The sequence below is a fragment of the Podarcis bocagei genome (assembly GCF_964188305.1).
Source record: "Podarcis bocagei genome assembly, chromosome: 4".
Lineage (NCBI taxonomy): Eukaryota > Metazoa > Chordata > Lepidosauria > Squamata > Lacertidae > Podarcis > Podarcis bocagei.
In genome coordinates, this window is record NC_138128.1 from 41807969 (window position 1) to 41832565 (window position 24597).

Here is a 24597-nt window from a genome sequence, read left to right on the forward strand (position 1 = left end):
CCCCTTAGACGGCCCTCGTTCTGCAGGCTGGAGAGAACAGATGGAGCGACGGCGAAGGTTTGAATTTGACTTCCGAGACCGGGATGATGAGCGGGGTTATCGAAGAGTGCGATGTGGCAGTGGCAGTATGGATGATGATAGGGATAGCCTTCCTGAATGGTGCTTAGAAGATGCAGAAGAAGAAATGGGGACTTTTGACTCATCTGGGGCATTCCTCTCCTTAAAAGTGAGAAACTTTCTGTGAACTTGTCATAATATTAACGGTATTATTTATAACCAGTAGTATAAAGTTTGTTGTTTGCATGTGTGTTTTCCTTAGAAGGTTCAAAAGGAACCAATTCCTGAGGAACAGGAAATGGATTTCCGTCCTGTAGAGGAAGGGGAAGACAGGTCTGATTCAGAAGGAAGTCACAATGAAGAAGCCAAAGAAGTAGATAAGTCACATGGAAGGGAAAGTGTTAAGACCGAGCATACAGCAGCAGCAGGTAAGAAGGATTTATCAAGTCTATCCTTTAAATTTTGCTTCCACCTTCCAGCTCAGTTAAATAAAGTTACCAATCATTTCAGAAGTAACAGAAGAAACAGTCAAAGAATCTTCACCATCCACCAGGTCAGGTACTCCACCAAAATCCCAGTCACAGGAGCCATTACCTACAAGCCTGCTTGAAAGAAGGGAAGACTGTGTTCCAGAAGTAATAGAAAAAAGAGAAGATAAAGAAAACCAAATGGAGGATATCCCATCAGCCAAAGTGCCCAACAGAGAAGGTAATCATATTTCAGGTTTGGTATAATGTATATGCAAAGTATGCAAATAAATAAATAAAAGACTGTAGTGACAAAGCAAGGTGGAAAGGATGAACTGATCATTCATATATTGTTTAAGCATTGTTGAAAGCATGCCAGCTTGCTTATTGTCTGATTATACATTTTATCACATAATAACAGTTCTGGTAGAAAGAAGGGCCTTTAAAGGAATTTAATGTCCATTCTTCCCCACCCCCAGATCCAATTTCTGCTGTCCAGCCTTTACCACAGATTTCTCCAGATGCAGCTTCCCTTGTTCATCTTCCTCCTCCAGAGTCAAATCCAATTCCTGCCTTAAGGCCTGTTCAGACATCAGTCACAGCTGCTCCAGGGATGGGTAATATTCCTGCTGACCCTGATGACGAAGAGGGCCTCAAACATTTAGAACAGGTAAAGCATCTTCGTGAATTCTGGTTTGTTTGTTTTTTGTTGTTGTGCTTCAAGGGCTGAAAGAAAACATTCTTTTGTACACTTATCTTGTAAATGCAGCTACCTGATTCAGGTGATTGTGGGCGAAAGCTTTGGGATTCAGACCAGTTGCTGAGAATATCATAGCAATAGCCTTTACAAGTCAGCAGTGCTTATGCACCCAAGGTGGAGACAGGAGTTGAAGATGCAACCTAGAGCTAATGTACCTAGTCAACTTTAGACTAGCACACCCCTCACATAGACCAACAGTTGGCAACTGCAGAGGAAAACTAGTTTTGGGCAGGACTGGCAACTAATTGCTTTTACAATGTTTTCCTGCAACTGAGCATGAAAATGGGCAAAACTATATTGATGTATTAATGGGCAAAAATTAAACATATTTTGCAGTTTGACAATACTTCAGATAGTCAACTTAATTTTCATTAAAACAGTTTCAACCTGTATGTTCCTGCCATCTCCTCCTCAAACAAAAATGGAAAATTAATATTTTTGTTAATTAAAGAAGGGGAAGTCCTGTTTTCCAAAATTATGTTGAATCTATCTTGTATATTTGTCTGGTATGCAACTCCAGTAGGTTAACTTTGTGAGTAGTAAGTGAATCAAGTTGAAAAATGGACACACACACCGACATTAATATAAATAGATAATCACCTGACTTCATTCATGCAGTAGAGAATATGAGAGTCACCTCATGCTGCTGATACTCAAGTCCAAAATATACACACACTGTATTCCCCCCTTCAAAATACACATGAACAGAGGGCCAATCCTTTTCCATGTCAGTCACATACGTTTTAAGGGTAAAGCATTGATATGTACACATGATCATCTTCAGAACCCTTTCCTGTCTGCTGATTTTATATAGGAGCCCCTCAGTGTGAAAATGGCAAATAAAAAATGAGTGAAAATGCAGACTGAAAAAGACTCTGAACATAGATTCTGAAAATGACTCCAGAAACAATTCTTCGTTTTCCAGTAGTTTGAATGTTGCTTAAACATGTTGCAAGAAACTTGAATTTCCAAAGACCAATAATTTCTTGTAAAATTCCAACCACAATGATGTACAGACATCATTACAATTATTACAATTAATCTATTAACCACCATCTCAAGGTGATTTACACGTAAAATAATGAAAAGCAGTTAAACACAAAAGCAACAGAGACATTTCAAACAAGACTAAAACCCCAACAAGCAGACACTTGTGATAAAGACTCATTTATCAATCTGGGAAAGCCTGTTGGAACGAAAATGTCCTCAGATGTTTCCGGAAGCTGACCATCCTTGCTGCTTACCAGATAATAAGACTTGCTTCCCGGCAAGCAGTTCCACCAAGCTTTATTATCTTTTTGCATAATTATTTAAACTTACTTTTTCATTCCTTTGTATCTGAGTCCACCAACCATGATGGTATTATTCATAAGGCTTTCTGCTGAATTTCACCTTATTCCACTGACGTTGTGTAACCTGGCAGTAGTAACCTCAGTCATTCTTAATGTTCCCCCCCTCCTCTTGCTGCAGCAAGCAGAAAAAATGGTGGCATATTTGCAGGACAGTGCCCTGGATGATGAAAGGCTAGCAGCCAAACTTCAGGAGCAGAGAGTAAAGGGTACTTCAGTACCATTACTCCATGAGGCCATGCAAAAGTGGTTCTACAAAGATCCACAGGGAGAAATTCAGGGTAAGCTTTCATCCTTTCCGCTTTCTATTTTTATTTCACTGGAATGTTGTTGTTTTTTAGTTATATGTGCACTAAAAAAGAGACATAAATTAAAAGAAAAAGAAACACCACCCATGTAGAAGGCAATGTAAAGGGGGTGAGGGAGGGAAATCCATGTATACTGTATAATTACAAAGTTGTTATTGCACTCCATCAGATATTAACCTATTACAGTATTTGTAAGAATGGATTCCAAATATAATTGAATCTGTCCATGGCAAGTCTGCGTTTATATGCAAGTTGTTCATATGTTGCGAGTTTGTATAAGTCTTCCATCCAATCATAGAAGGGAGCCACATTTTAATTTTTCTAATTCATCAGTCTTAGTCTTTTTGCTGTGTTAAGGGCACGGAGAATCCACTCATATTGTCCCTTTGTAAGGTTCTATGTGCTGGGTATATAATTCAAAGGGATATTTTGCTCTGTAAATGTAAGGTTGTTCCACATAGTTCTGTTGATAGTTTCAGTTACCTTCTGTCAAAAATCTTTCAGTATAGGACAATGAAAAAACATGTTTTAGAGAAGCATTATCCCTGTTGCATCTCCAACAGTTAGATACCTTAGATAGCCCTTTTTTAAACAAATGTAATGGGGTCCAGTATATTCTAAATATTATTTTTTGTTTTTTGAGCCTCAGTTTAAGGTCCAGAGACACCCTTGTTATAGCACTTAACACAGATTCCCACTGTGGGGTCGAAGTTGAGATCTCTAATTCTTTTTTCCATTTCTCCCTCAGTACCTGTATATCAAATTGGTTTGGTAGTGACATATATTTATATATGTTGATGGCCGGGTTTTTTGTTGTGTAAGAATTAATCACTTGCTTCAATATCTCTGGGTTCTCTCTGGCTGTAAAAGCTGCTGGTCCGTAGATGGTGGTTAGCAATTTTTTTATCTGCAGATATTGCCATTGAGCATTTGTAGGTAATCTGTATTTGTCTCTTAAGACAGAATATGTATAAAATTCATCCTCTTCGTTTATCAGCTGTTTGAACGTTAATATACCCAAATTCATCCACCTCTTCCATACAACTATTTCTTTCCCAATTTTTAAAGACAGGTTTCCCCACAAAGCCATTTGTTGTGGTAGAAAAGGTCAAATTTATATTTTCTGGACATGTGGTTCCATATCATTCGAACTAATCTTATTGTTTCAATAGCATCTTGAGTATTAATGTACAGTGGTGCCTCGCAAGACGAAATTAATTCGTTCCGCAAGTTTTGCCGTCTAGCGAATTTTTCGTCTTGCGAAGCACGGTTTTAACGGTTTAACAAAGTCGCAAGACGTTTTCGTCTTGCGAAGCAAACCCATAGGGAAATTCGTCTTGCGAGGCAAATCGCAAACGGAAAAACCTTTCGTCTAGCGAGTTTTTTGTCTTGCGAGGCGTTCGTCTTGCGGGGCACCACTGTATTTAGACCCAAGTGCTTCCCATCTTTCTAAAGGTGCTACATAGGAATATTCCAAAGCAGCCCAATTTGGACAGTTGTTTTCAGTTATGGGTCTCCAGAATTGTATACCTGAAAGTAAATATGCTTGGTGATACAATTCTAAGTCAGGGATCCCAAATCCTCCTCCTTTTATTGGTATTTGCATTTTTTGCATAGATATTTTTGTAACTGAAGAACCCCAAAGGCATTTTCTAAACAAAGATTTAATTTTATGAAAGTATTTGCTTGGTATGTAAATTGGAATTCCTCTTAAGATATAAACTAGTCTAGTATTATGTTTATTTTATTTCACTGGAATATTAAGGGAAATTACAATACACTGCCTATGTACTTAGGGTGGCATCAGAAAATGTCTAGCTGTATAAGTAAGATCAAGACACATACTGCACATACTTAGAGTAGTCCCCCAGATACTAGGCTCTATATGGGCTGTGACTGTTGGCTGCAACACTCAGTAGAGGTTTCACTCTTGTCTTCATGGATTTCATCCCTTGATGATTTTGCAGGTCCATTCAGTAACCAAGAGATGACAGAGTGGTTCCAGGCCGGGTATTTCACAATGTCACTGTTGGTGAAAAGAGCATGTGATGAGAGCTTCCAGCCACTTGGAGACATCATGAAAATGTGGGGCAGGGTTCCTTTCACTCCCGGTCCAGCACCACCTCTGCATTTGGTAAATATGACAATGTGTAAAACAGTTAACTTTAAATTAGAAAGTTAAGAGATGCCAGTTTTAGGGGTTTGTGTGCTTTTGTGCTACCAGGCACAGAGCAGCAATGACCTTTAGAGAGACTGCCTGTATGTTGAACATATACCGTATTTTTCGTCCCATAGGACGCTCCGTCCCATAGGACGCACCTAGTTTTTTGGGGGGGAAATAAAGGGAATTTTTTTTTCCTTTATTCCCCCCCCCCCAAAGCAGGTCGGGGAAACCGAACCAGGTCGAGGAACAGCGGGATGGCGACGCTGCGCCTCCCTGCTGTCCCCTGAGCTTGTGGGGCTGGCCCATGTCTGCCCGGCGCGAGGGGCGCTCTGCATCAGGGTGCCCCGCCCGCCGGGCGGCAGGCTGCTATCCGCAGCATGGGGAGCTTTGTGGGGAACTCCTGCAAGGCTCCCCACGCTGCGGATGTCTGCCGGACGTGGGGGGGTGCTCTGCTTCAGGGCGCCCCTCGCGCTGGGCGGCAGGCTGCTATCCGCAGCCTAGACATTCCTGCGGGACCTCCCACAGGGCTGCCTAGGCTGCGGGTGTGTTCCCGAAGCACCGGGCACTCTGCTTTCAGGGCGCCCGACGCTCCGGGAAGCAGGCTGCTATCCACAGCCTAGACAGCCCTGCGGGACCTCCCACAGGGCTGCCTAGGCTGCGGGTGTCTTCCTGAAGCCTGGAGAGCGAGAGGGGTCGGTGCGCACGGACCCCTCTCGCTCTCCAAGCTTCAGCAAAAGCCTGCATTCGCCCCATAGGACGCACCCAGATTTCCCCTTCATTTTTGGAGGGGAAAAAGTGCGTCCTATAGGGCGAAAAATACAGTACTCTGAGCCGCAATACGACGGGCTTTCCATACAGGAAGGGGAAAGTGCTTACTGTACCTAGCAGGGAAATAGCAAAAGCCCTCATTGCTACTGGTTCACTTACCTAAAAGCCTTTGAATGCTGCTTCAGTTGGATCTGGCTGAACTGCTTTCTATGCATAGCAAATTGCAGAAGGAAATTAAGCCACAATCAGCAGAAGGTAGCTCCTACTGAGGCCCCTGACCCTTATTCCTTTTTTCAAGCATGTTACTAGTTGTGGTCCTCCTGACTCCAGCCTTGTTGGTGTAGTCCAAAGGTAAACCTGAAACGATCTTTGAATCAGATTTGTCCTTGAACCAATTCTGCTTAGCAGCAAGAATTCTCCCCAGCAACAGGTGTCTATATCTAGGCCAGTCTGGGGGAAGAGAGATTCAGTGTCTGCCTTTGTCTATAAGAGTCTCTGAACCTGTCTCTCTAGCTGGATTGCTGCAGGGAGCAGAGAGAATTGAAATCTCTGTATATTGTTCTGTTTTATTTATGTAGACCAGTAGTGATATAAAGTTATGCAACTTGTAATATAAATAAATACTTTGAAGAAGAACTGAATGGGTGAGGTGTTTATTCCTTCACGGGCATTCACCGGTAGAGAGCTGGACTGCTGCTGCTGTGAAGACACAGGAAGACTTTCTGGGTAACTCTGCTGTGAGACAGTAAAAGGAACCCCAAAGGATTGGAGCACACACACTAACAAGCCTGCCTTGCTTCTGCCGCTGTGGCTTGATTTAGCATGTGGCACACAGCTTCTCCCTCTTTCTTCATATTTGAGAGAGGTGAAATAGGAAAGCATAGGGCCTTCCTTGAGGTAGAGGAGCATGTATCTTATGCACTGGGGATATTTGCTCCAGTTTCCTTTGCCAAGGAATGGTCCCTAGACACAGTTTAACTATATACACCCCTTTATTTTCCACTTCACACAATCCTTTATACTTTTTTACTAAACACAGTAATCTGTAAAAATGTTGTTCCGTTTAATAACTTTTAATATAAAAGGTATTTTGTAATCATAATGTTGTAGGTCACTGTAATCAGAGTTGTGCATATGCTCATGAATCCTAACATTTGATGCAAGTTAAGCTATCAATTTGTTTACAACCACAGGGAGAGTTGGACCAGGAACGACTGACTAGACAACAGGAATACACAGCCATGTACCAAATGCAGCACCTCCAGTACCAGCAATTTTTGTTACAGTAAGTTTATATCAGGGGTGGCTAACCTTTGGCCCTCCAGATGTTGGACTATAATTCCCTTCATCCCTGATCATTGCACATGCTGACTGGGGTTGATGGGAGTTGGAACAGCATTTGAAGCACCACAAGTTAGCATCCCCTGGTCTATATAAATATTTGTCAATGGCCATTTTGCTTTGTTTAAATGATCTAGAGCAGGGTAGTCCACTTTTTCATACTAAGTGGACTGCAAGACATCCGTGTACATGGCAGCTCTTCCTTCTCCTCACTGCCCAGCCACATACCTCCCCCTGAGTGGTGAGAGGAGGAGGAGGAACAGCCACAGCTGCCACCACCCACTCCATCCAAAGTCCTCTGTCCCTGCTGATGGCATATGCCCCATCACCTAGCAGAAGGAGGACCCATTATGAGACAACTTTAACTACCCAGCAGCAATTCCGCCAGCTCACTTATTGTTGCTTCTCCTTATCTACAGCAGTCAGTCTGCTTACCTAGAGTCTCCCTCAGGGTAACAAGGAAGAGGAGTAAGTAGGCTCACAAAATTTATCCTAGATAGTTTGGTTTGTCTTGCATCATCCTGCTAGTATAGGGCACATGCTGCCCGTGATGGTCAGGACAGGGAGTGAGCAAGAAAGTGTGAGGAACAGTGGAAAAGTGGTGGCTATGATAAAGACAAGCTTCGGCAGATGGTGGCAGCTCTTGATTCAAGTTGCTCTTTGCCACAGTTACCCAACACCAGTCATTACTTTCTGGTTCTGTGGACAGCAGTATGTCTACTGCAAGTATGTGGGCTAGGAGTTGAGAATATAGGGTCTTGTTTTTTTGTAGGTCAGGGCTAGCCAACTTGGTCCTGGATTACCACTCTCATCATCCCTGACCATTGGCTGAACTGGTGGGAGTTGTGGTCCACAGTATCCAGGGTAGAGGGCTTCCATTTTGGTGTTCCTCTGTTAATAGCTTATTTGGTTTCTATTCTGGGCACAGAGAAGGGATGGAGTACTTTATTCCTCTTCCTCCAGCCTGCCTGCAACTCCTGGTTGCTTAAGGCTGCCAGCCTAGTGCTTAAATAAAAGGCTTGGAACCTGAGTTCTCTTCTGCTGGCAGGAGTTTTTCATGAGCAGACTTGCTCATGGGATGCTCCTGCCAGCGGAAGGGAGAAAGTGACATTCACTTATTTCCCCTTCCCCCTCCATTCCCATGTGTCCCCTGGAGGGCTTGTGGGGTAGAGAGAGTTGGCTCCAGTAAACTCCTTTTCCACCATCATGACCCTCCATTCAGTGAAAACTTTCCATGCAAAGGGGGAATCCTATACGACAAAGGGATAGTTAGAATCCAATCTATAATTTAGGTAAATGTTGTGTGTCGCTGTTTTAAATAGCCACTTCAAATGACAGTTTTAAAATTTCTTATTTTTGGTGGGTGGGTGCTGGTTTGCACTGATGTGTTTGAATATCAGTTGTGGTATGAACTAGCAGCTCTTTTCTCTTCTGGGTTTTTATAGTCATTCTGTAACTAAGTAGAGTGAACTTTTCCCCATTCTCTTTTCCAGACAACAGTATGCCCAGGTAATGGCACAGCAGCAAAAAGCAGCTCTCTCATCACAGCAGCAGCAGCAGCTGGCTCTCCTTTTGCAACAGTTCCAGGCACTTAAAATGAGGTAAGAATGCAAGTTTCAGGGCCATTTTCACACATTATGCAGTAGTAAATCCAGTACTTTGAAAGAATGGTTTCCTGAGAAAATGTCTTTGGAAATGTTTGCATGCACATAACTGTCATGTTCATACTTCACTTTATTAAAAGGGCATGTAATATATACACTGAATATAATGTATAAAGTGGCCCTTAGAGAGTCTACTCATGATAGTGGTTGTTGAATATATAGCACTCTGTTTATGCCTGTTCAAAATCACTTCAAGTCAGTGTCACTAAAACTGTGAAATAGATCCATTGTCACTTTGTCCATTTATGTTGGTTGTATTTGTCATCATCTCATATTTGTTTTCATTGAAGCCTATTCTGTTAATTGACCAGAGCAAAAAAATTCATTCAAATTCTGGTCAATATTAAAGAACAGTTTCGTGCATCTCGAAGAGTTCTGGATTTTGCTCAGCAGTGTTGGAATTGTCAGGAAGTTATGCCCTAATATCACTTTAATACTGGTTCTGAAGAAGAAGGAGAAAAAAAGAGAAGCATTGTATTTTAAAATAAAAAGAAAACACCCCTGTGATCTCTAAGTAGAACTAGCTTTTTGATGTAGCATGTTGAATCTTCCTCTTTATATTCCAGGAAAGCTGAGCAGAACATGGTGACACCTGTAACAAGGTCTGTGTCAGTGCCAGACACTGGCTCAATTTGGGAGCTTCAGTCAGCAGCCCCACAAGCTACAGGTATGAAACAGTGTTTTGATATTGACTGCCTTCAGACACGGGTCTGGGACGCGGGTGGCACTGTGGGTAAAACCTCAGTGCCTAGGACTTGCTGATCGTAAGGTTGGCGGTTCGAATCCCCGCGGCGGGGTGAGCTCCCGTCGTTTGGTCCCAGCTCCTGCCCACCTAGCAGTTCGAAAGCACCCCTAAATGCAAGTAGATAAATAGGTACCGCTTTATAGCGGGAAGGTAAACGGCGTTTCCGTGTGCAGCACTGGTGCTGGCTCGCCAGTTGCAGCTTTGTCACGCTAGCCACGTGACCCGGAAGTGTCTTCGGACAGTGCCGGCTCCCGGCCTCTTGAGCGAGATGAGCGCGCAACGTTAGAGTCGGTCACGACTGGCCCGTACGGGCAGGGGTACCTTTACCTTTACCTTTACATTCAGACACAAAACAAACTGCCCTGAAATGACATCCAAATGAATGTCGCTTACAAACCATGGTTTGTGAATAATTTCCAAACCAGGATCTGAAACTACATCTTGAGAAAACTATGGTTGGCTCCTGGATCAAAGCCCACAAACCATGATTTGGGATGCTGCTGTTTTGAGAGGTACAGATACAAGTATAAAGCAGATAAAAGACAAATTCTGTATCTTAGAGACCCTCAGTGGTGGTCTCTTCATTCTCATTCTTTCTGCCAGCAGCCTCATTTCTACCTCCTTAATTTATGCCTAGCTACACTTCCTTAGCAGGCTTCCTCCCCCTCTACTTCCTAAAAAAGGAAAAACCAAAGGTACACAAAAGAGGTCATTTAACCGTCTTAACGATCAAAACATACAGTGCATGTGATATTTTTTAATTACCAGTGAATTTGCCTGGGTGCACAGAATTGCTAGCTTCTTGGCTCTGTGGTCTCCTAATTTAAAAATTAATAGCCTACATTTCCCCCCCTTTTTGCAGTCTGGGAAGGAAGCAGTGTCTGGGATCTCCCAATCGACACTACAGCTCAGGGACCAGCTCTAGAACAGTTACAGCAGCTTGAAAAAGCCAAAACTGCTAAGGTAAGAAACAGTAGAAACCATTCCCGTTGCAGCTTTTCATTTCATTTCATTTATTTTCTGAGTAACTGTGACATTCCTTATACTGATTTAGTGTAATTGCCTTATACTGTACTGATTTAGTGTAATTGGGACACAACTTACTAATTCTTAATTGGGCTTTTTTTTAAAAAAAACAACACAAGGACACAGTTTAGGGAAGACCAATCAAACTGGTAGCTGTAGAAGAGGACGCTGATGAGGGTGTTTGTAACTAGCAGGAATAATGTGCTAGTTGAAGAGGTCTTTACTTCTACTGTTACTTCTTTAATTCAGCTAGAGCAGGAGAGGAGAGAAGCAGAACTGAGGGCCAAAAGAGAAGAAGAAGAGCGGAAAAGACAGGAGGAGCTACGGAGGCAACAGGAAGAGCTGATCAGGAGACAAGAAGAAGAAAGAAAAAGAAGAGAGGAGGAGGAGCTAGCACGCAGAAAGCAGGTGACATCTCAAATACATAAATTACTATTTCAGTATCTTTAAGAGAACACATTTTCTCAGTTCATGTGAAGGAAGTTGGAAAAGTTTTTTCCTGTTCCTTCCACCTTTTTAAGTCCAATGTGTGTTCACTTTTTCAGCTCAATTATACATGTTTATTTTTTGGAAGCCACCCTGGGGATCTATTTGAAGGACGTGCAGAAATTGCCCATAATAAAGAAAAGACATAAATAAATAAGAATTTTATTTAGGACAGGTGGGGGAAGTATGGTCTATGTTATGTTCCAGGAGCTCTTCCTCATAGAATTGTAGAGTTGGAAGGGACCCAAGGGTCATCTAGTCTAACCCCTGCAATGCAGGACATGACACCCCCCCAAGCCTTACACTCCAGGAAGAGAGCCGGTAAAGGGGCCACTTTTGTGACTCGGGGGAGACACCTGGGAAAAGACTGTTTAAGGACTCTGTCTGTTTATCCTTAGCAGCCAAGCATGTGTCTGCTCTAGGCTTATGGCCTGATGAACAGCCTCCAGAGCAAGAACACACATCACCAGCAGCCCCAGTCTTGCCTTCCAGGAAGGCAGAAGTATTCTTGGGGTGGGGTGTTAATTTGGGGGAGGACTAAATTGAATTTTGAGCACTTGGGTGATAATTTCAGGAAAAGGAAAATTTGATTTTTGGTAATCTCTGGGTAGGGTATTAATTTGGAGAGCAGAAAGAAAGAGTGAGAAAAGAGGATGACCCTGCCCACTGCTGACTTGCGCCCCCAAGGTGAAGTCAGCCCCTGTCCCTACGCATTCCCAACTGCGGTCATTTCATTTAAAAGACCTCTGGCTTCAGGTCAGAATCAGAGCAGCCAGGTCAGGGGACCCTTACTATCCAGCATACCATGAATAAGAATTTAAATGCACACCCACACTTTTAGCCAATTTCTTTTTTTTTTTTTTCTGTGTGCAGGAAGAAGCCCTAAGGCGCCAGAGGGAACAAGAAATTGCACTAAGACGGCAGCGGGAAGAGGAAGAACGGCAACAACAAGAGGAAGCACTTAGAAGACTGGAAGAGAGGAGAAGAGAAGAGGAAGAAAGACTACAGCGAGAAGAGTTGCTTCGTAAACAGGTGAAAAGAAGGGAAATCTTTTGCAGTTAAGACCTGCAAGAATCAGAGGCTGGTTCGCACATGTATGCTCACTTGTTGACTACATCAAGTGATAATGCGCCATTATTAGATCAAACAATGCAGAGGGACCTTTCATTTTGTTTAAGACTCTACCAATTCAAAACTGATAAATGGTCTTAAAGTTTTGGATTTCTGAAACAAAGTCACACAAGGAGTGTAGTAAGAGCTTTCATGGCTGCTCTGGGGCATTTTCTAAAGCTATATTTTATCAAATTGTTGTGTTCTAGCACGGGTTGCATTCTTAGAAGCAAAGGATTCTTTGCAATTCTATGTATCTTGAAACAAACAAAACGGAAGCATTTTAATCTAGGTTAGTCCACTTTAGAGACTGAATGTTTTTTCTGTTCTGGGAAGGAAGAGGAGGCTGCCAAATGGGCACGGGAAGAAGCAGAGGCAAAGCGTCAGCTAGAAGAAAACCGGCTGCGCATGGAAGAAGAAGCAGCCCGACAGAGGCATGAAGAGGAAGAACGAAAACGTAAAGAGCTGGAACTCCAACGCCAGAAAGAAATTATGAGGCAGAGGCAGCAGCAGCAGGAGGCTTTGCGCCGATTGCAGCAGCAGCAACAGCAGCAGCAACTTGCACAGATGAAGGTACTGATTCTTCGTAATGTTACTCTTTTTCTCATTGCCACAAATCCACTCTCACAAGTTAGGCTCACAGCCCAAGCCAGCAGAGAAGCTCTCTGTTAGCTGTGCTGAAATTTACATGACCATTGCCAGAACCTGCCTTTTAACGCTCTTGGAATTGGGCACCAGAAGCAGGAGATGGGCAGCTCTAACTTCAATCAGTGGCATCCCAGTTTGTCCAGGTTATCTCTTTACTGCTCAGTGTACCTCATTGTACACTGCTTAGATATTACAGTGCTAAGTGATATTTAAGTTGTTGAAATTAATAATAAATAATAACTAAAACATGAAAGTAGCATAGATATGCAAATCTCTCTAATTTACAGAAAAATTAAGATTTCCTTGACACATATATTCCTGCCCCCTCCCCCACCCTGCTCAGGGTGTGCATTTCTGTCCATAACTATAGATCTGAGAAAGTACAATGAGGCGCAACTTGCCACCCTACCAAAAATGTATATGGGTGCACATATCCTGAGTAATGCCTCATTTTTAAGCTAAACCCTTCCAGAGTGCTACCTGGAACTATCCTTCACCAAGGATAGCCTGACTACTGTAGTCCATGTTGCATTCTTGAGGCTGGATTACAGTGATACCTCGGCTTAAGAACTTAATTCGTTCCGGAGGTCCGTACTTAACCTGAAACTGTTCTTAACCTGAAGCACCACTTTAGCTAATGGGGCCTCCTGCTGCTGCTGCTGCTGTGCCGCCAGAGCACGATTTCTGTTCTCATCCTGAAGCAAAGTTCTTAACCCAAGGTACTATTTCTGGGTTAGTGGAGACTGTAACCTGAAGCGTATGTAACCCAAGGTACCACTGTACTGCAATGCTCTCTATGTGGGACTGCCCTTGGTCATGCTCCAGAAGGTTCAACTGGTATAGAATGCAGTGGCCAGACTGTTGGTGGGGGCACATAGCCCACAACATGTGACACCGTTGTTAAAACATCTGCATTAGCTGCCCATCTACTACTGAGCCAGGTTTAAGTTCCTTTTGTTAATTTACAAGCCCCAAACAACTTAGGTCCGGGGTACCTTAGCAGCTGCCTGAATTTTTATATCTCCGCTCATTCACTGAAACCATTAGCAGGAGTGTTGCTGGTTGTCCACTGACTGGAAGACAACTCAGCTATCAGTGACTTGACATCATAATGGCACCAGATGATTTAAAGGTGGATGCCCCTTGTCCCGCTGCCAGAGTTGACCAGCAGGGGTGGGGAAAATAATGTTCTGGTTCATTGGATAAAAAGTTTCTCCGTTCCTGATTTAGAGCATAAAACTGGGAGTAGAGAAACCTGGATTCAAATCATCACACTGTCATGAAACTCACTGGATAAACTTGGGCCAGTCTAATCTGTTTCACCAGGTTGGTGTGAAGATAAAATGAAGTCAGTACACAGGTCCCGGGAGGATGAGCTGTATAAAAATGGAGGCTGAAGCTGTTGGTTTTGAATCGCATGGGTCTCTGCATCAGACTTTTTAAAATGCATTTTTCATTGTTTCTCCATGCTACTACTGCCTTCTTCCCTCAGCTGTTTTCTTTGCTTCATTTCCTTTCCTTTGAATAATTCCCATTTCATTCACAGCACAGTCAGGTGCTTGAATCTTACTATTATATTGCTGTGGAAATTATGACTATTGTTGGTACTATAAAGATTAATTGGAGGTTGGGTACACACCTGGCAGGAAAAGGTTGCACTTCTACAGTACAAGGAGACAAAATAAAGATTGTGGCATATTAGCAGCTTTTGTGGCAGACAATAACAACTGTTTGCATGCTTTTGAGTGGCTGATTCAGCATATATCCTGATGTACTCACTCTTTCCATTAAGAAAATTTAAGTGCTGTTTCTTGTATGTCTTTCCTCCCAGCTCCCTTCTTCTTCAACATGGGGTCAGCAATCAAATTCTAGGGCATGTCAGTCCCAAACGACGTTATCATTAGCAGAAATCCAGAAGCTTGAAGAAGAGAGAGAGCGGCAGCTTCGAGAAGAGGTAAAATTCATAGTTTGGAAAAGAGGCTTTAGGTTGCTGCTGAAATAGAATAGTCAAATTTCCTTGCCATTACACCGTTATGAAAGACATATTCTTTCACCCATTGTGAAAGATATATTCATCTGGTGACCTCCCACTACTTTCTGCCTTTAGACAGCCCATGGCTTGCTCATTTGTGTGCAGTTGTGGCTTGTCACTGCTAGGAGTCACTGTGACGATTTCTAAACACTTAATAAGCTTAACCCAAGATACCTAGGAGGCTTTACACAGCTCATTCTCATCTCCCTTCATGGAACACAGCAGTTAAACCTTGAAGTTGCCAATTAAGCATAGTTTCCTGTATCACCTGAGCTGGGAAACTACAGTTACCAGTTTTAGAACAAGGCAGGCTCTGAAGCCAACTTCAAAGCATTGTTAAAATCCTAGTTGGTTTTGAACCTGGCAACTGTGATTTCCCAGTGATGAAGCAGAAATTGTGCTTAATTGAATATTTTCTGAGTATAACTCCTGTGTGCTACAAAGGAAGAAGAAGGAGAGCATAAGCAGGCAAAAAGCTCCCACATGTCTCATTTTAATAAACCCAAGTTATAATTGCCCAAATATTATCATAGTCTTAGATTACCAAGACTGAAAGAGCTAGCCTTTTTCTTTTTTCTTTTTTTGCAAATTTGCCTGGTTTAATGATACAATGTTAAAGACATAGAATCGTGGTTAATATAAATGCTAATTCTACTGATTCTCTTTAAATGTAAAGCCTCAAATTAGATTCATTGCCCATCTCGTTTTAGTTAGGAATTTAAAAATGAGGAGGGGGTGGGTAGAAAAATAATTTGTTCTATGAGTAATGTTTGCTTGACTGGAAAACAAGCAGAATATGAAAGTATTTGTGTCCAGGTGCACCTTCCAAGACCAGAGACTTTGATCAGTGTGTCTGAGGCAAATTTCAGTACCCTCAGTGAAACACATACCTATTCAGATTTATCCAGTTTTGAGGAAAATGTGTGGAAAACAGTAGAAGATAATCAAGTACGCATTTAAGAACTGGAATGTCCTGCATTGACTGTTTTCCAGCAAAGGCGTCAACAGCGTGAACTAATGAAAGCCCTCCAGCAGCAACAGCAACAGCAGCAACAGCAACAAAAACTGTCTGGCTGGGGAAATGTTGCCAAACCTGCCGGTACTACAAAATCCCTCTTGGAGATACAGCAGGAGGAGGCAAGGCAGATGCAGAAGCAGCAACAGCAGCAGCACCAGCAACAGCAAAGCAGATCCCGCAGCAGCACTACAGTGAGTACAGCTCCTGCTAATAATAATAATAATAATAATAATAATAATAATAATAATAATAATAATCTTGTTGAAGTCAAAACTTTATTTGTATCGCTTTTCCTCTATTGGTGATAATAAACAGTATCTCCATTACTGTTGTTCCAGCAACATTCTAATCTGCACACCAGCGTTGGCAATTCAGTATGGGGCTCTCTAAACACGAATCCTAGCAGCCAGTGGGCATCAGACCTTGTCAGCAGCATTTGGAGCAATGCTGATACAAAAAACTCAAACATGGGATTCTGGGACGATGCAGTCAAAGAAGTTGGACCTCGTAACGCAACCAATAAAAACAAGAGCAATGCTAGCATCAGGTAGGAACTGGGATGCAGTGAGCTTCCCTTCAATTCATTGTAGAGGCTCAGGCCTGTTGCAGGCCCTCTAAATCATTCTGTTGTAGCCTTTGCCAACCTTGTGCCCTCCATATGTCTTGGCTACACCATCCCTGACCATTGGCCTTGCTGATTGGGACAGATGGGAATTGTCACCCAAAACATCTGGAGTCTTGTGGATGGAACCTTTCCACCAAACCCTGCAGTGTGCTGTATCAGTGCAGCCAGGATTTCTGGTTCCATTCCTTCTGTTTTCTGTTAGCTCCCATCTCAGTATACTTTCATATTTGTGATTTTGACAGAAGGCAGAAACGTTTGTGAAGCTGCTTGAATTTTCTAGTCTTGTATACTTTGCATGTTTTTTCCTGGTAACCCGTGTCTCTTCCTCACACACTGCCTTTTTGCCTGTCTTAGTAAATCTATAGGTGTTACAAGCAGGCAGAATAAGAAGGTGGAAGAAGAAGAAAAGTTGCTAAAGCTGTTCCAGGGGGTTAATAAAGCCCAGGATGGATTCACTCAATGGTGTGAACAAATGCTTCATGCACTCAACACAGCCAACAACTTGGATGGTAAGCAGTGAAAAAGGAGTGTGAAAGTTTCAGTCTAACACATTGAGAAACTGCATCATAGCTGCACATTATCATGTGATGCATTACTTCCCATTGTCCAAAATTTTATTTAGAAGCATTAAGGAAGATGGGGAAATTGCAAAAGGTTTGGTATCCCCAGTATTCTTGGGAAATATTTAAAATTCCTGATTTTACACAGATCAGGGCTGATGCTAAAGTTAATATTTTCTTTCCTGTTAAGTTGTACCATAAGGCATACACCATTGCTAAAAAGTTAGATTAAATAGGAAATGATCATTAGGAATCCAGCAGAGACTGTTGTCTTAGTGAGGAAATTAATTCATCCCATATCTCAGTGAATAAGGAGAAAGGGCTCTCTGTTTTCTTGCAGGTAAAAATAATACCGTATTACATAAAGTTTGTAAGGAAATGTATGATATTGAAAAGCTCTGGATTTATTTATTTTTTTGCTTATGCACCTATAGGCTTTGTAAGTATCTCGTGATTTGTCTTCCTTTCCGGCTGCAGTTCCCACGTTTGTGTCCTTCTTGAAGGAAGTAGAATCTCCATACGAGGTCCATGATTACATCAGAGCCTACCTTGGAGATACCCCTGAAGCCAAGGAATTTGCCAAGCAGTTTCTTGAGCGCCGTGCCAAACAAAAAGCCAACCAACAGCGGCAGCAACAGGTTCGTGCTTCTGTCTTTGGAGAATATTTGCAAGCGAATTTCTGTGATTACTGGAGAAAACAGATCTGTCTGTCTGGTTGATGTAGAGTTTAGCAATCTGTTTTGAAACGAGGACAAGCTTCACTATGGAATGGCTTACAACTGGGGCAGGGAACTCCTGGCTCATAGACTGGATGCATCCTAAAATACAAAATGCCCTTCCATGAAATGCTGTGGGCACTCCTGTTGAAAGATTGCCATGTGTACTATCACTGTGACTGTTGTCTCTTTCTCACATGCCCTCTTCTCTCTCACTGCAACTTGACTGAATAAATTTCTTCTTCCAGTCCATCCCATGTTCTGACCTGAATTTTAGAATCCCAGGAATTCTGATGAAGGGAGCTATTCTGAGTACCTGGCATGATTCAAAGCAAGGGATGGGGGTGGAGAGATCACTGAGTTGGGGGAAACTCCGGAAATAGCAAAATTTCCCCTAGGCATGGTAGGCTGGGCAAAAATTTGCAGGGGAGGGGGCATGTTGTTTGACTGAGGTAAGTTGCACTCAAGGGTGCCTGAGAAAAGCAAGTGGTACTGGCTGAATGACAAAACAGGCTACTAAGAAGCTATTTGCTCTTCTTTTTGGATCCTTCCAGTGAAACCTAAATTCAGTCTCTCAGGGCAGACTGATGCTCCAGATGGCCACTTCAAAATGTTAGGCAACCACCTCAGAAACAACAACTATCTAATCATCAGGACAAAAACTCTCTCCCTATGACAGTGCACTCCTAGATAAGCTTACTTGCCTAGGATTGTGGCCTTAATGTTTATATACAATGCAGTCCTAAGCATATTTATTTGAAAGCAAGTCACCTTATGGTCAATTAAACTTACTGCCTAGTAAATGAGTGTAGCATAGGGCAGGGAGGGCGGTACAGGGAATGTGGGATGGGATGGAGTGAGGGGTGAGGTGGCATGGCAGAGAGAGAGAGAGAGAGAGAGAGAGAGAGTTGCAATGCTGAAACTCCACTCGGTTGTTGGAATTAAAGGCTTTATTCCAAACTTCAGTACAGTGTCCAAACATAAGTTGCAAAGGCAGGAAGCACAGCAGAGTTCTAGACACAAGGTTAGACTTAAACTAAGACGTTGACCCAACAACTGAGATGCCCCTGAACTCTCCTTCTGAAGAGCGGGACAGGTACCTTCATTTGTGTGATCGATGTACCAAGGCTGGGAATGGGCATGCAAGCAATCCTCCAAGTGGGCTGAACGTGTGAAGTCTGTTTGTGCCAGCACAGTTGTCTCCATGTTCTTGGTTTATGGAAACAGAGATGATTGAGCCAATTCACCATCAGATGTGTTGCTCTGCACTGCCCCTGAAAGGGATGACTCTTCAGTGGTGCCAGAGCCCTCATCAACCAAGCACTTGGGGTGTCCAGTGGCACTGAAGTGGGGCGTTCTCCTGCCAACCCACTTGGATCTCCTGGGTCCTCATCACCATCTCTCAATCCACTGGGTCCGCCCCCAGGGTCAGACTGCACCAAATTCCCAATCTCTTTCCATTCCCCATCAGACCACTCCCTCTAAGACATCTCCAAGGGGCTTGTGACAAGGCCCTTCATAGAGAGAAGATTTCTCACCCCTTGCTTATTAGACAGCTATTGTGTTGTATGTGCAGCTGACCTTAAAATCTTCTGTAAGTAACGTAGAATAGGGGTATGAGAGTGAGGGTGTGTTCAGGTAATTAACAGAGATATCAGCGAATGTGCTAAACAGAAATGTTACTGGTCTACTGCCTATGATTGGGACAGTGAATCATTGTTATTTTTCTACTCTTACTGAGTGCACAAGGCATGATTCCAGCTTGTAATACGTTATTTATTTGTGTTCCAGGATTCTGTGTGGGGGATGAACCACAGTTCACTGCATTCGGTCTTTCAGACTAATCAGAGCAACAACCAGCAATCCAACTTTGAGGCAGTGCAGAGTGGTAAAAAGAAGAAGAAACAAAAAATGGTTCGAGCAGATCCCAGCTTGTTAGGCAAGTTTTGTGGTACATTAAATAAATGGGGCAAGAGTCAGAAGGGGAAAATAAAAGCTAGGATTCCAGAATCAGGGATGGCTGCTGGGTGCTTTCTTCCCCTCTTGGAGCTGTAGCCAGATTTAGGTGTTGCCTGGACATCACCACTCCAGCTCTTACCTCTGCTTGCCCCATCATTAGTTAGTTCCATTCACACTCAGATATGTGGGGGAAGACAGGCTAGTAAGTGCTGAAGGTTTTGTGCGTTCCTGTCAGTCTATTTTAATATTGAGTACTAGCCCTCCCCTTTGCTCGTTTCTCTCTTGTTTCTCAAATTGCTAGGAAATGGTTAGCAGATTTATAAAAGACGAACATTTCTTCAATATTTGTGTATAACTTGGGGGTTTATTGGGAAGATTACTCACTCATGCTTTTATTGTGTAAATATACTTAAAGCAGGAGCTGAAAGCAGTCAAAAAAATAGCTGGATTGATGGCAGGTGCTGCCTTCAATATTGTCTTTAATATATGTGGATTACTTTATGAAGACATGTAAGATCTGGGAATAAGCTGTACACATCTGTGCACTAAGAAATCTGTCTGTCTTGTTTTGCAGGTTTCTCTGTCAATGCCTCTTCAGAGCGGCTCAACATGGGAGAAATAGAGACTTTGGATGACTACTGAGTATATGCAACTCGCCTGGCTTTTCCTGTGTCCTGTTAACCATGCATTCTCCACTGCTGGACAGAGTCTTTTCTATCTGCTGCAGTCATCTTTGCCTTGCAAATGGATCACAGAATCAAATCATCTCAGGCTGCTATTTCTAGCCTCAACCAAGCCCTTTTCTGCCCAGGATTGCACAACCACCTTCATTTTTATCAGCCTCTGGTTCTCTCTTCTGGATAGGGGGGAAAGAAGATTTATATATGAGGCCGAGTGCAAATCACGGTGCTGTGATTTCTTCTCCCAAGCTATTTGTAAAGCCATTTGGAGGTCTACATATGGTAGCTTCCTTTCCTTCTCTTGTCATTCTCGTCACATTTAACTGGTGCAATCATAGTGGAGAGCTCATGGTTAACAGATGTAATTCAGAACCAAAATGCCACGCAGATACTGACTTCCATGCTCCATCAGGGCAAAAGATGCCTTCCGAACCAGGAAGTGCATTCATAACTGTAGAACTGGCAACAGCAGGGAATGGTGGTGGTGGGCAGCATTCAGCTTGGATTGGTTTGGCAATGCACATCCCTGCCAGGCCTTCTTCAGCACATTGAATTTGGAGGAGTTCAAGTCTGTCTTCATTGGGTAGTGATGTCAAAGATGCTGGAGTTCATGCTTCAGCACACTCCAGCCTTCCTGAACAATTGGGGACTCAAATTGTGGGAGGAGGCACACATCTTTTCCTTCAGGCTGATTTTCTCCTTTAATTATACTTCCTCCAAAGTGATTGGGCCAGTTATTTTGGACCCTTCTGCTGTGAATTTGTCTCGTTTCAGAGACGCATAGGATCTTTACCATATGTATCTTCACCAGTTGGTTTTTTGGTGGGAGTTGACACTACCTTTGGAACCTGAAACCGAGCCAGATTTCATCTGGTCACACGTGATGGTGGTTCAGAGTTTTGTAAGTTCTGCAGCAGCATTAACGCCAAGGAACAGGGAGCTGTCGTCTTGAAAGTGAAATAAATGAGGCAAGGAATCTGAGCATTGGCAGAGTCTCTTTATAAAAATCACATGGAGGGGGATAAAGCGAGGTGTGCTGGTTTTTACAGTATAGTACACTCTCCCATTACTTCCAATCCATTGTGCTTATATATTTATGTAATCCACCTTCTCCATTCCTTACCCCAGAATGTTAAAAAGTCTGAAGTGGCCATTGCACTTAGTTCTAAACCCCCACTCTCCACGCTCCCACTTGCACAGGGCTGCAATGTGCCCACGGAAGTTGCGCTGCTGTATGAAGACCTTGGTCTGCCATCATCGCCTGAAGAAGACAACTGAAGTTGCTCCAGAGCAGATTAATTTAGATTTTATTTCTTTTGATTTTCTTCTCTCTTACCCCTTTCCCCCCACCCCCAACGTGTACAGTAACTCTTACAGAGACAGCTGCAGATTTGTATATAGTTTTTGGATCTGGTAGCTCAGTGAGGCTAGGTGCTGTCACAGATCTGGTCTCCTGATCTCCTTTGCTTTGTAAACTTACAAAGGGGGGAAGGGGGTAGTTAATGTTTACAGAACTTTAAATTCCCTCGGAACTCTTGCTAGTATGGGGGTAATAAAAAAGAAGAGAGAACTTAAATAAAACCTGGTTGTATTAATACCTGAGCACACATTGTTTGCTTTTGTCAAAGCCAGCTTTGGCAATCCTTTCCGGTGCTAAACTTGACCTGGAACTCTACCAGTGCCTGTTCCATCAAGTAACAATCAAGTACACAGGACATGGAGGGACAGCAGCTGCTTTATTTCATACCCCTGGAGGAATGTTGGTGGTTTTGCTACTTGATAATTTTAGAGGTGAAAATAAACATCAGTTAAGTTGAGATTGGAAATGTTCGACAAATCTTCACTCTTCCCTTCTTTCATCTGCAGACACATACCCATTCATGTTCTTGTGTTGTTTATGCAAGAGGACTAAGCCTGGCTAGTTCTTTTTTAAGCTGTAAACATGTAAAAAAAAACCATTAATAAGCCCACTGTGAACAAAACAGCAAGTGCTATACCAACCCCAACATTTTTTACTTTTTTGCAAACCAAAGCAATGGTTCTGTAACCCAAGCTGAGAATACACTGGCCTTTAGGGACAGAGGGGATTTTATGTGGCTCTTAAATATAGACATAGGCAGCTTGTTTCACATTTTTCCAAGAATAGTTTTCATTGCTTCTTTTTTGTTTTCAAAATAATTACACTGAAATATGACGATGGGGTGAAGGAAATGATCAGTGACCCAAACCAAATGAAATTGATCAACCCCTAAGTGTCAGGCTTCCTATAAAACATTTTAGATTTCTCACCTGTATATTTTTCTTCTCTTCCCCTCCAGTAGTTATAAGTTTACAACTGAACATCTGTCTTGGTCATCTATTTCTTAGAAAACCATTGAAGTGTAGCTTACTTTGTACCATACCTGAGAACAAGGCCCTGCTCTAGTAGCCACATTTTGTTTACTTGGATAGGAATAATTTTGGGCTGTAGAATAATTTAAAATTTATGCTAAATCAAATTTATTCTAGTAAAACTTTGCAGCAGGGTGGGAGATTGTAGGTAAGAACACAAATGTGCCTTATTGCAAGACCTTTTTCGTACATAAAGCATCCTGTAATGTAAATGCATGGACATGTAGTAAGTTGTTTGGGTGAGCAGCTTCTCATGGGATTTGAGCAGTTTTTAAGCATCCAGAGCAACCCTTCCTTTCAGGGTATCTACAGTGACATGGTTAAAACCAACCAAATATGGTCAGCTGCTAATGCAAGTACCTTAACATGCTGAGCTGAGCTGAGCTTTACACATAGTTGTATTACAGGCGATTCCCTCCTAGGTCTCCAACACTGAGGAATTGAACTCAACAATTTTGTAGGATTGCTATTGCTCACACACATGCACAGCCTCTGCCATGATGGAATGGTATCACAATAAATGAATAGCTTTTTCAGAAGTATCACTTTGCTGTAAAAAAAAGAAAAGAATGGTCTGTGTCACATTTGTTGACATTTTAGAAAGGATGGGTATGTGGTAATTTTGTTTGCTGATGTTGGTCTGGAGTCAATCAGTTACCAAGTGGTAATTTACCACAATGTGAATAAAATCACTTGGGAGGCAAGGTATCATGGTTTCAGATTACCATTTGCCTTTCAATAATTTAAGCAACCATTTAAGTGCATTGTTTTGTCACTTAACATTTTCTCAAGCAAAACTTGTAAGCTGCTTTGAGTACACATTAATGTAGAAAATTGGGGTATAGATTATATAAAACCCCAGTGTACATGTAGCCACTTGGAACACTTTGTATTGTCTTGTCCAATGATGGTGTTGGTTGGAATTGTACTGTATTTCTGCCCCTGAAATCCGTGGAAATGGGAATGACAAGTTTCTCCTTACCATTGGAGAGGACAGTGCAGCTTACTGTTGGTGGTCATATGCACAGTCTAGGCAAATGGTTGTCTGTGCACGCCCATCTATAGTGTACTGACTGTGTTAAAGATTTGCTTCATGGTAACTTAATGCAACGGTGTTGTGCATGGGAACAGCTTCATAAATCAAGACATTCTTACTGTGCTGCCAAGTGGTGGGGAAAACCTCACCACTCCCCTGCTGCCTTGAATTTCAGATTAGGTTCAGAAATGCAAGATTATCCTCACTACTTTGCAGGGCATTGTTGGCTGGCTTACCACATGGTTTTGTCCAAAGGGTAAGATAAAAAAATCACTTCAAATTGTTTGTTGAAAGTACCATGTTATGTGCAGATGTGACCATTTGACAAGGCAATACAGTCTACCAAATACAACACAGGCTTGCCAAAGTGGCTCCATACACAAAATGGAAAGTTATAATTTGGCGAATGTCCATCTATGTTTAAATTAATAGCTCTGTTCATTCCCAATGTGGTTTCAAACTGTTGTGTGCATTGGAAAGGTATAATGGTATTCCTGTGAAATACATAAGAGTAAAATGAGGTGCACTAGATACTATTCAATCTCAGGATTTAAGAAAACCATATTCCTGTTAATTTGGCATGCAAATTTAATGGAAAACATTTTCACAGTCTCTGCAAAATTCTATTTTGTAGCATAACCCAGAAAAGCCATCCCAAAAGTTCATATGTGACACAGTGCAGAGTAT

At 42.4% G+C, this 24597-nt stretch overlaps 1 protein-coding gene across 2 annotated transcripts in view; it reads left to right on the forward strand.

Annotated features, from left to right (window-relative positions):
- Positions 1-22078, forward strand: part of GIGYF2 (GRB10 interacting GYF protein 2) — a 73787-nt gene extending 51709 nt beyond the window's left edge. Inside the window, exons 9-28 of one of the 2 annotated variants that reach the window (XM_081191385.1) lie at positions 9-226; positions 320-503; positions 577-765; positions 1004-1194; positions 2755-2914; positions 4909-5075; positions 7067-7158; positions 8708-8815; positions 9445-9545; positions 10486-10586; positions 10899-11057; positions 12009-12167; positions 12582-12818; positions 14725-14847; positions 15919-16134; positions 16282-16490; positions 16923-17077; positions 17606-17766; positions 19636-19783; positions 20378-22078. In XM_081191385.1, coding sequence (XP_081047511.1) covers positions 9-226; positions 320-503; positions 577-765; positions 1004-1194; positions 2755-2914; positions 4909-5075; positions 7067-7158; positions 8708-8815; positions 9445-9545; positions 10486-10586; positions 10899-11057; positions 12009-12167; positions 12582-12818; positions 14725-14847; positions 15919-16134; positions 16282-16490; positions 16923-17077; positions 17606-17766; positions 19636-19783; positions 20378-20445 — 3146 coding nt within the window. In that variant the 3' untranslated portion in view covers positions 20446-22078. Of the gene's footprint in view, positions 1-8; positions 227-319; positions 504-567; positions 766-1003; positions 1195-2754; positions 2915-4908; positions 5076-7066; positions 7159-8707; positions 8816-9444; positions 9546-10485; positions 10587-10898; positions 11058-12008; positions 12168-12581; positions 12819-14724; positions 14848-15918; positions 16135-16281; positions 16491-16922; positions 17078-17605; positions 17767-19635; positions 19784-20377 lie in introns of both variants that reach the window. The other variant, XM_081191386.1, reaches the window with a different exon arrangement.
- Positions 22079-24597: the final 2519 nt, after the last annotated feature.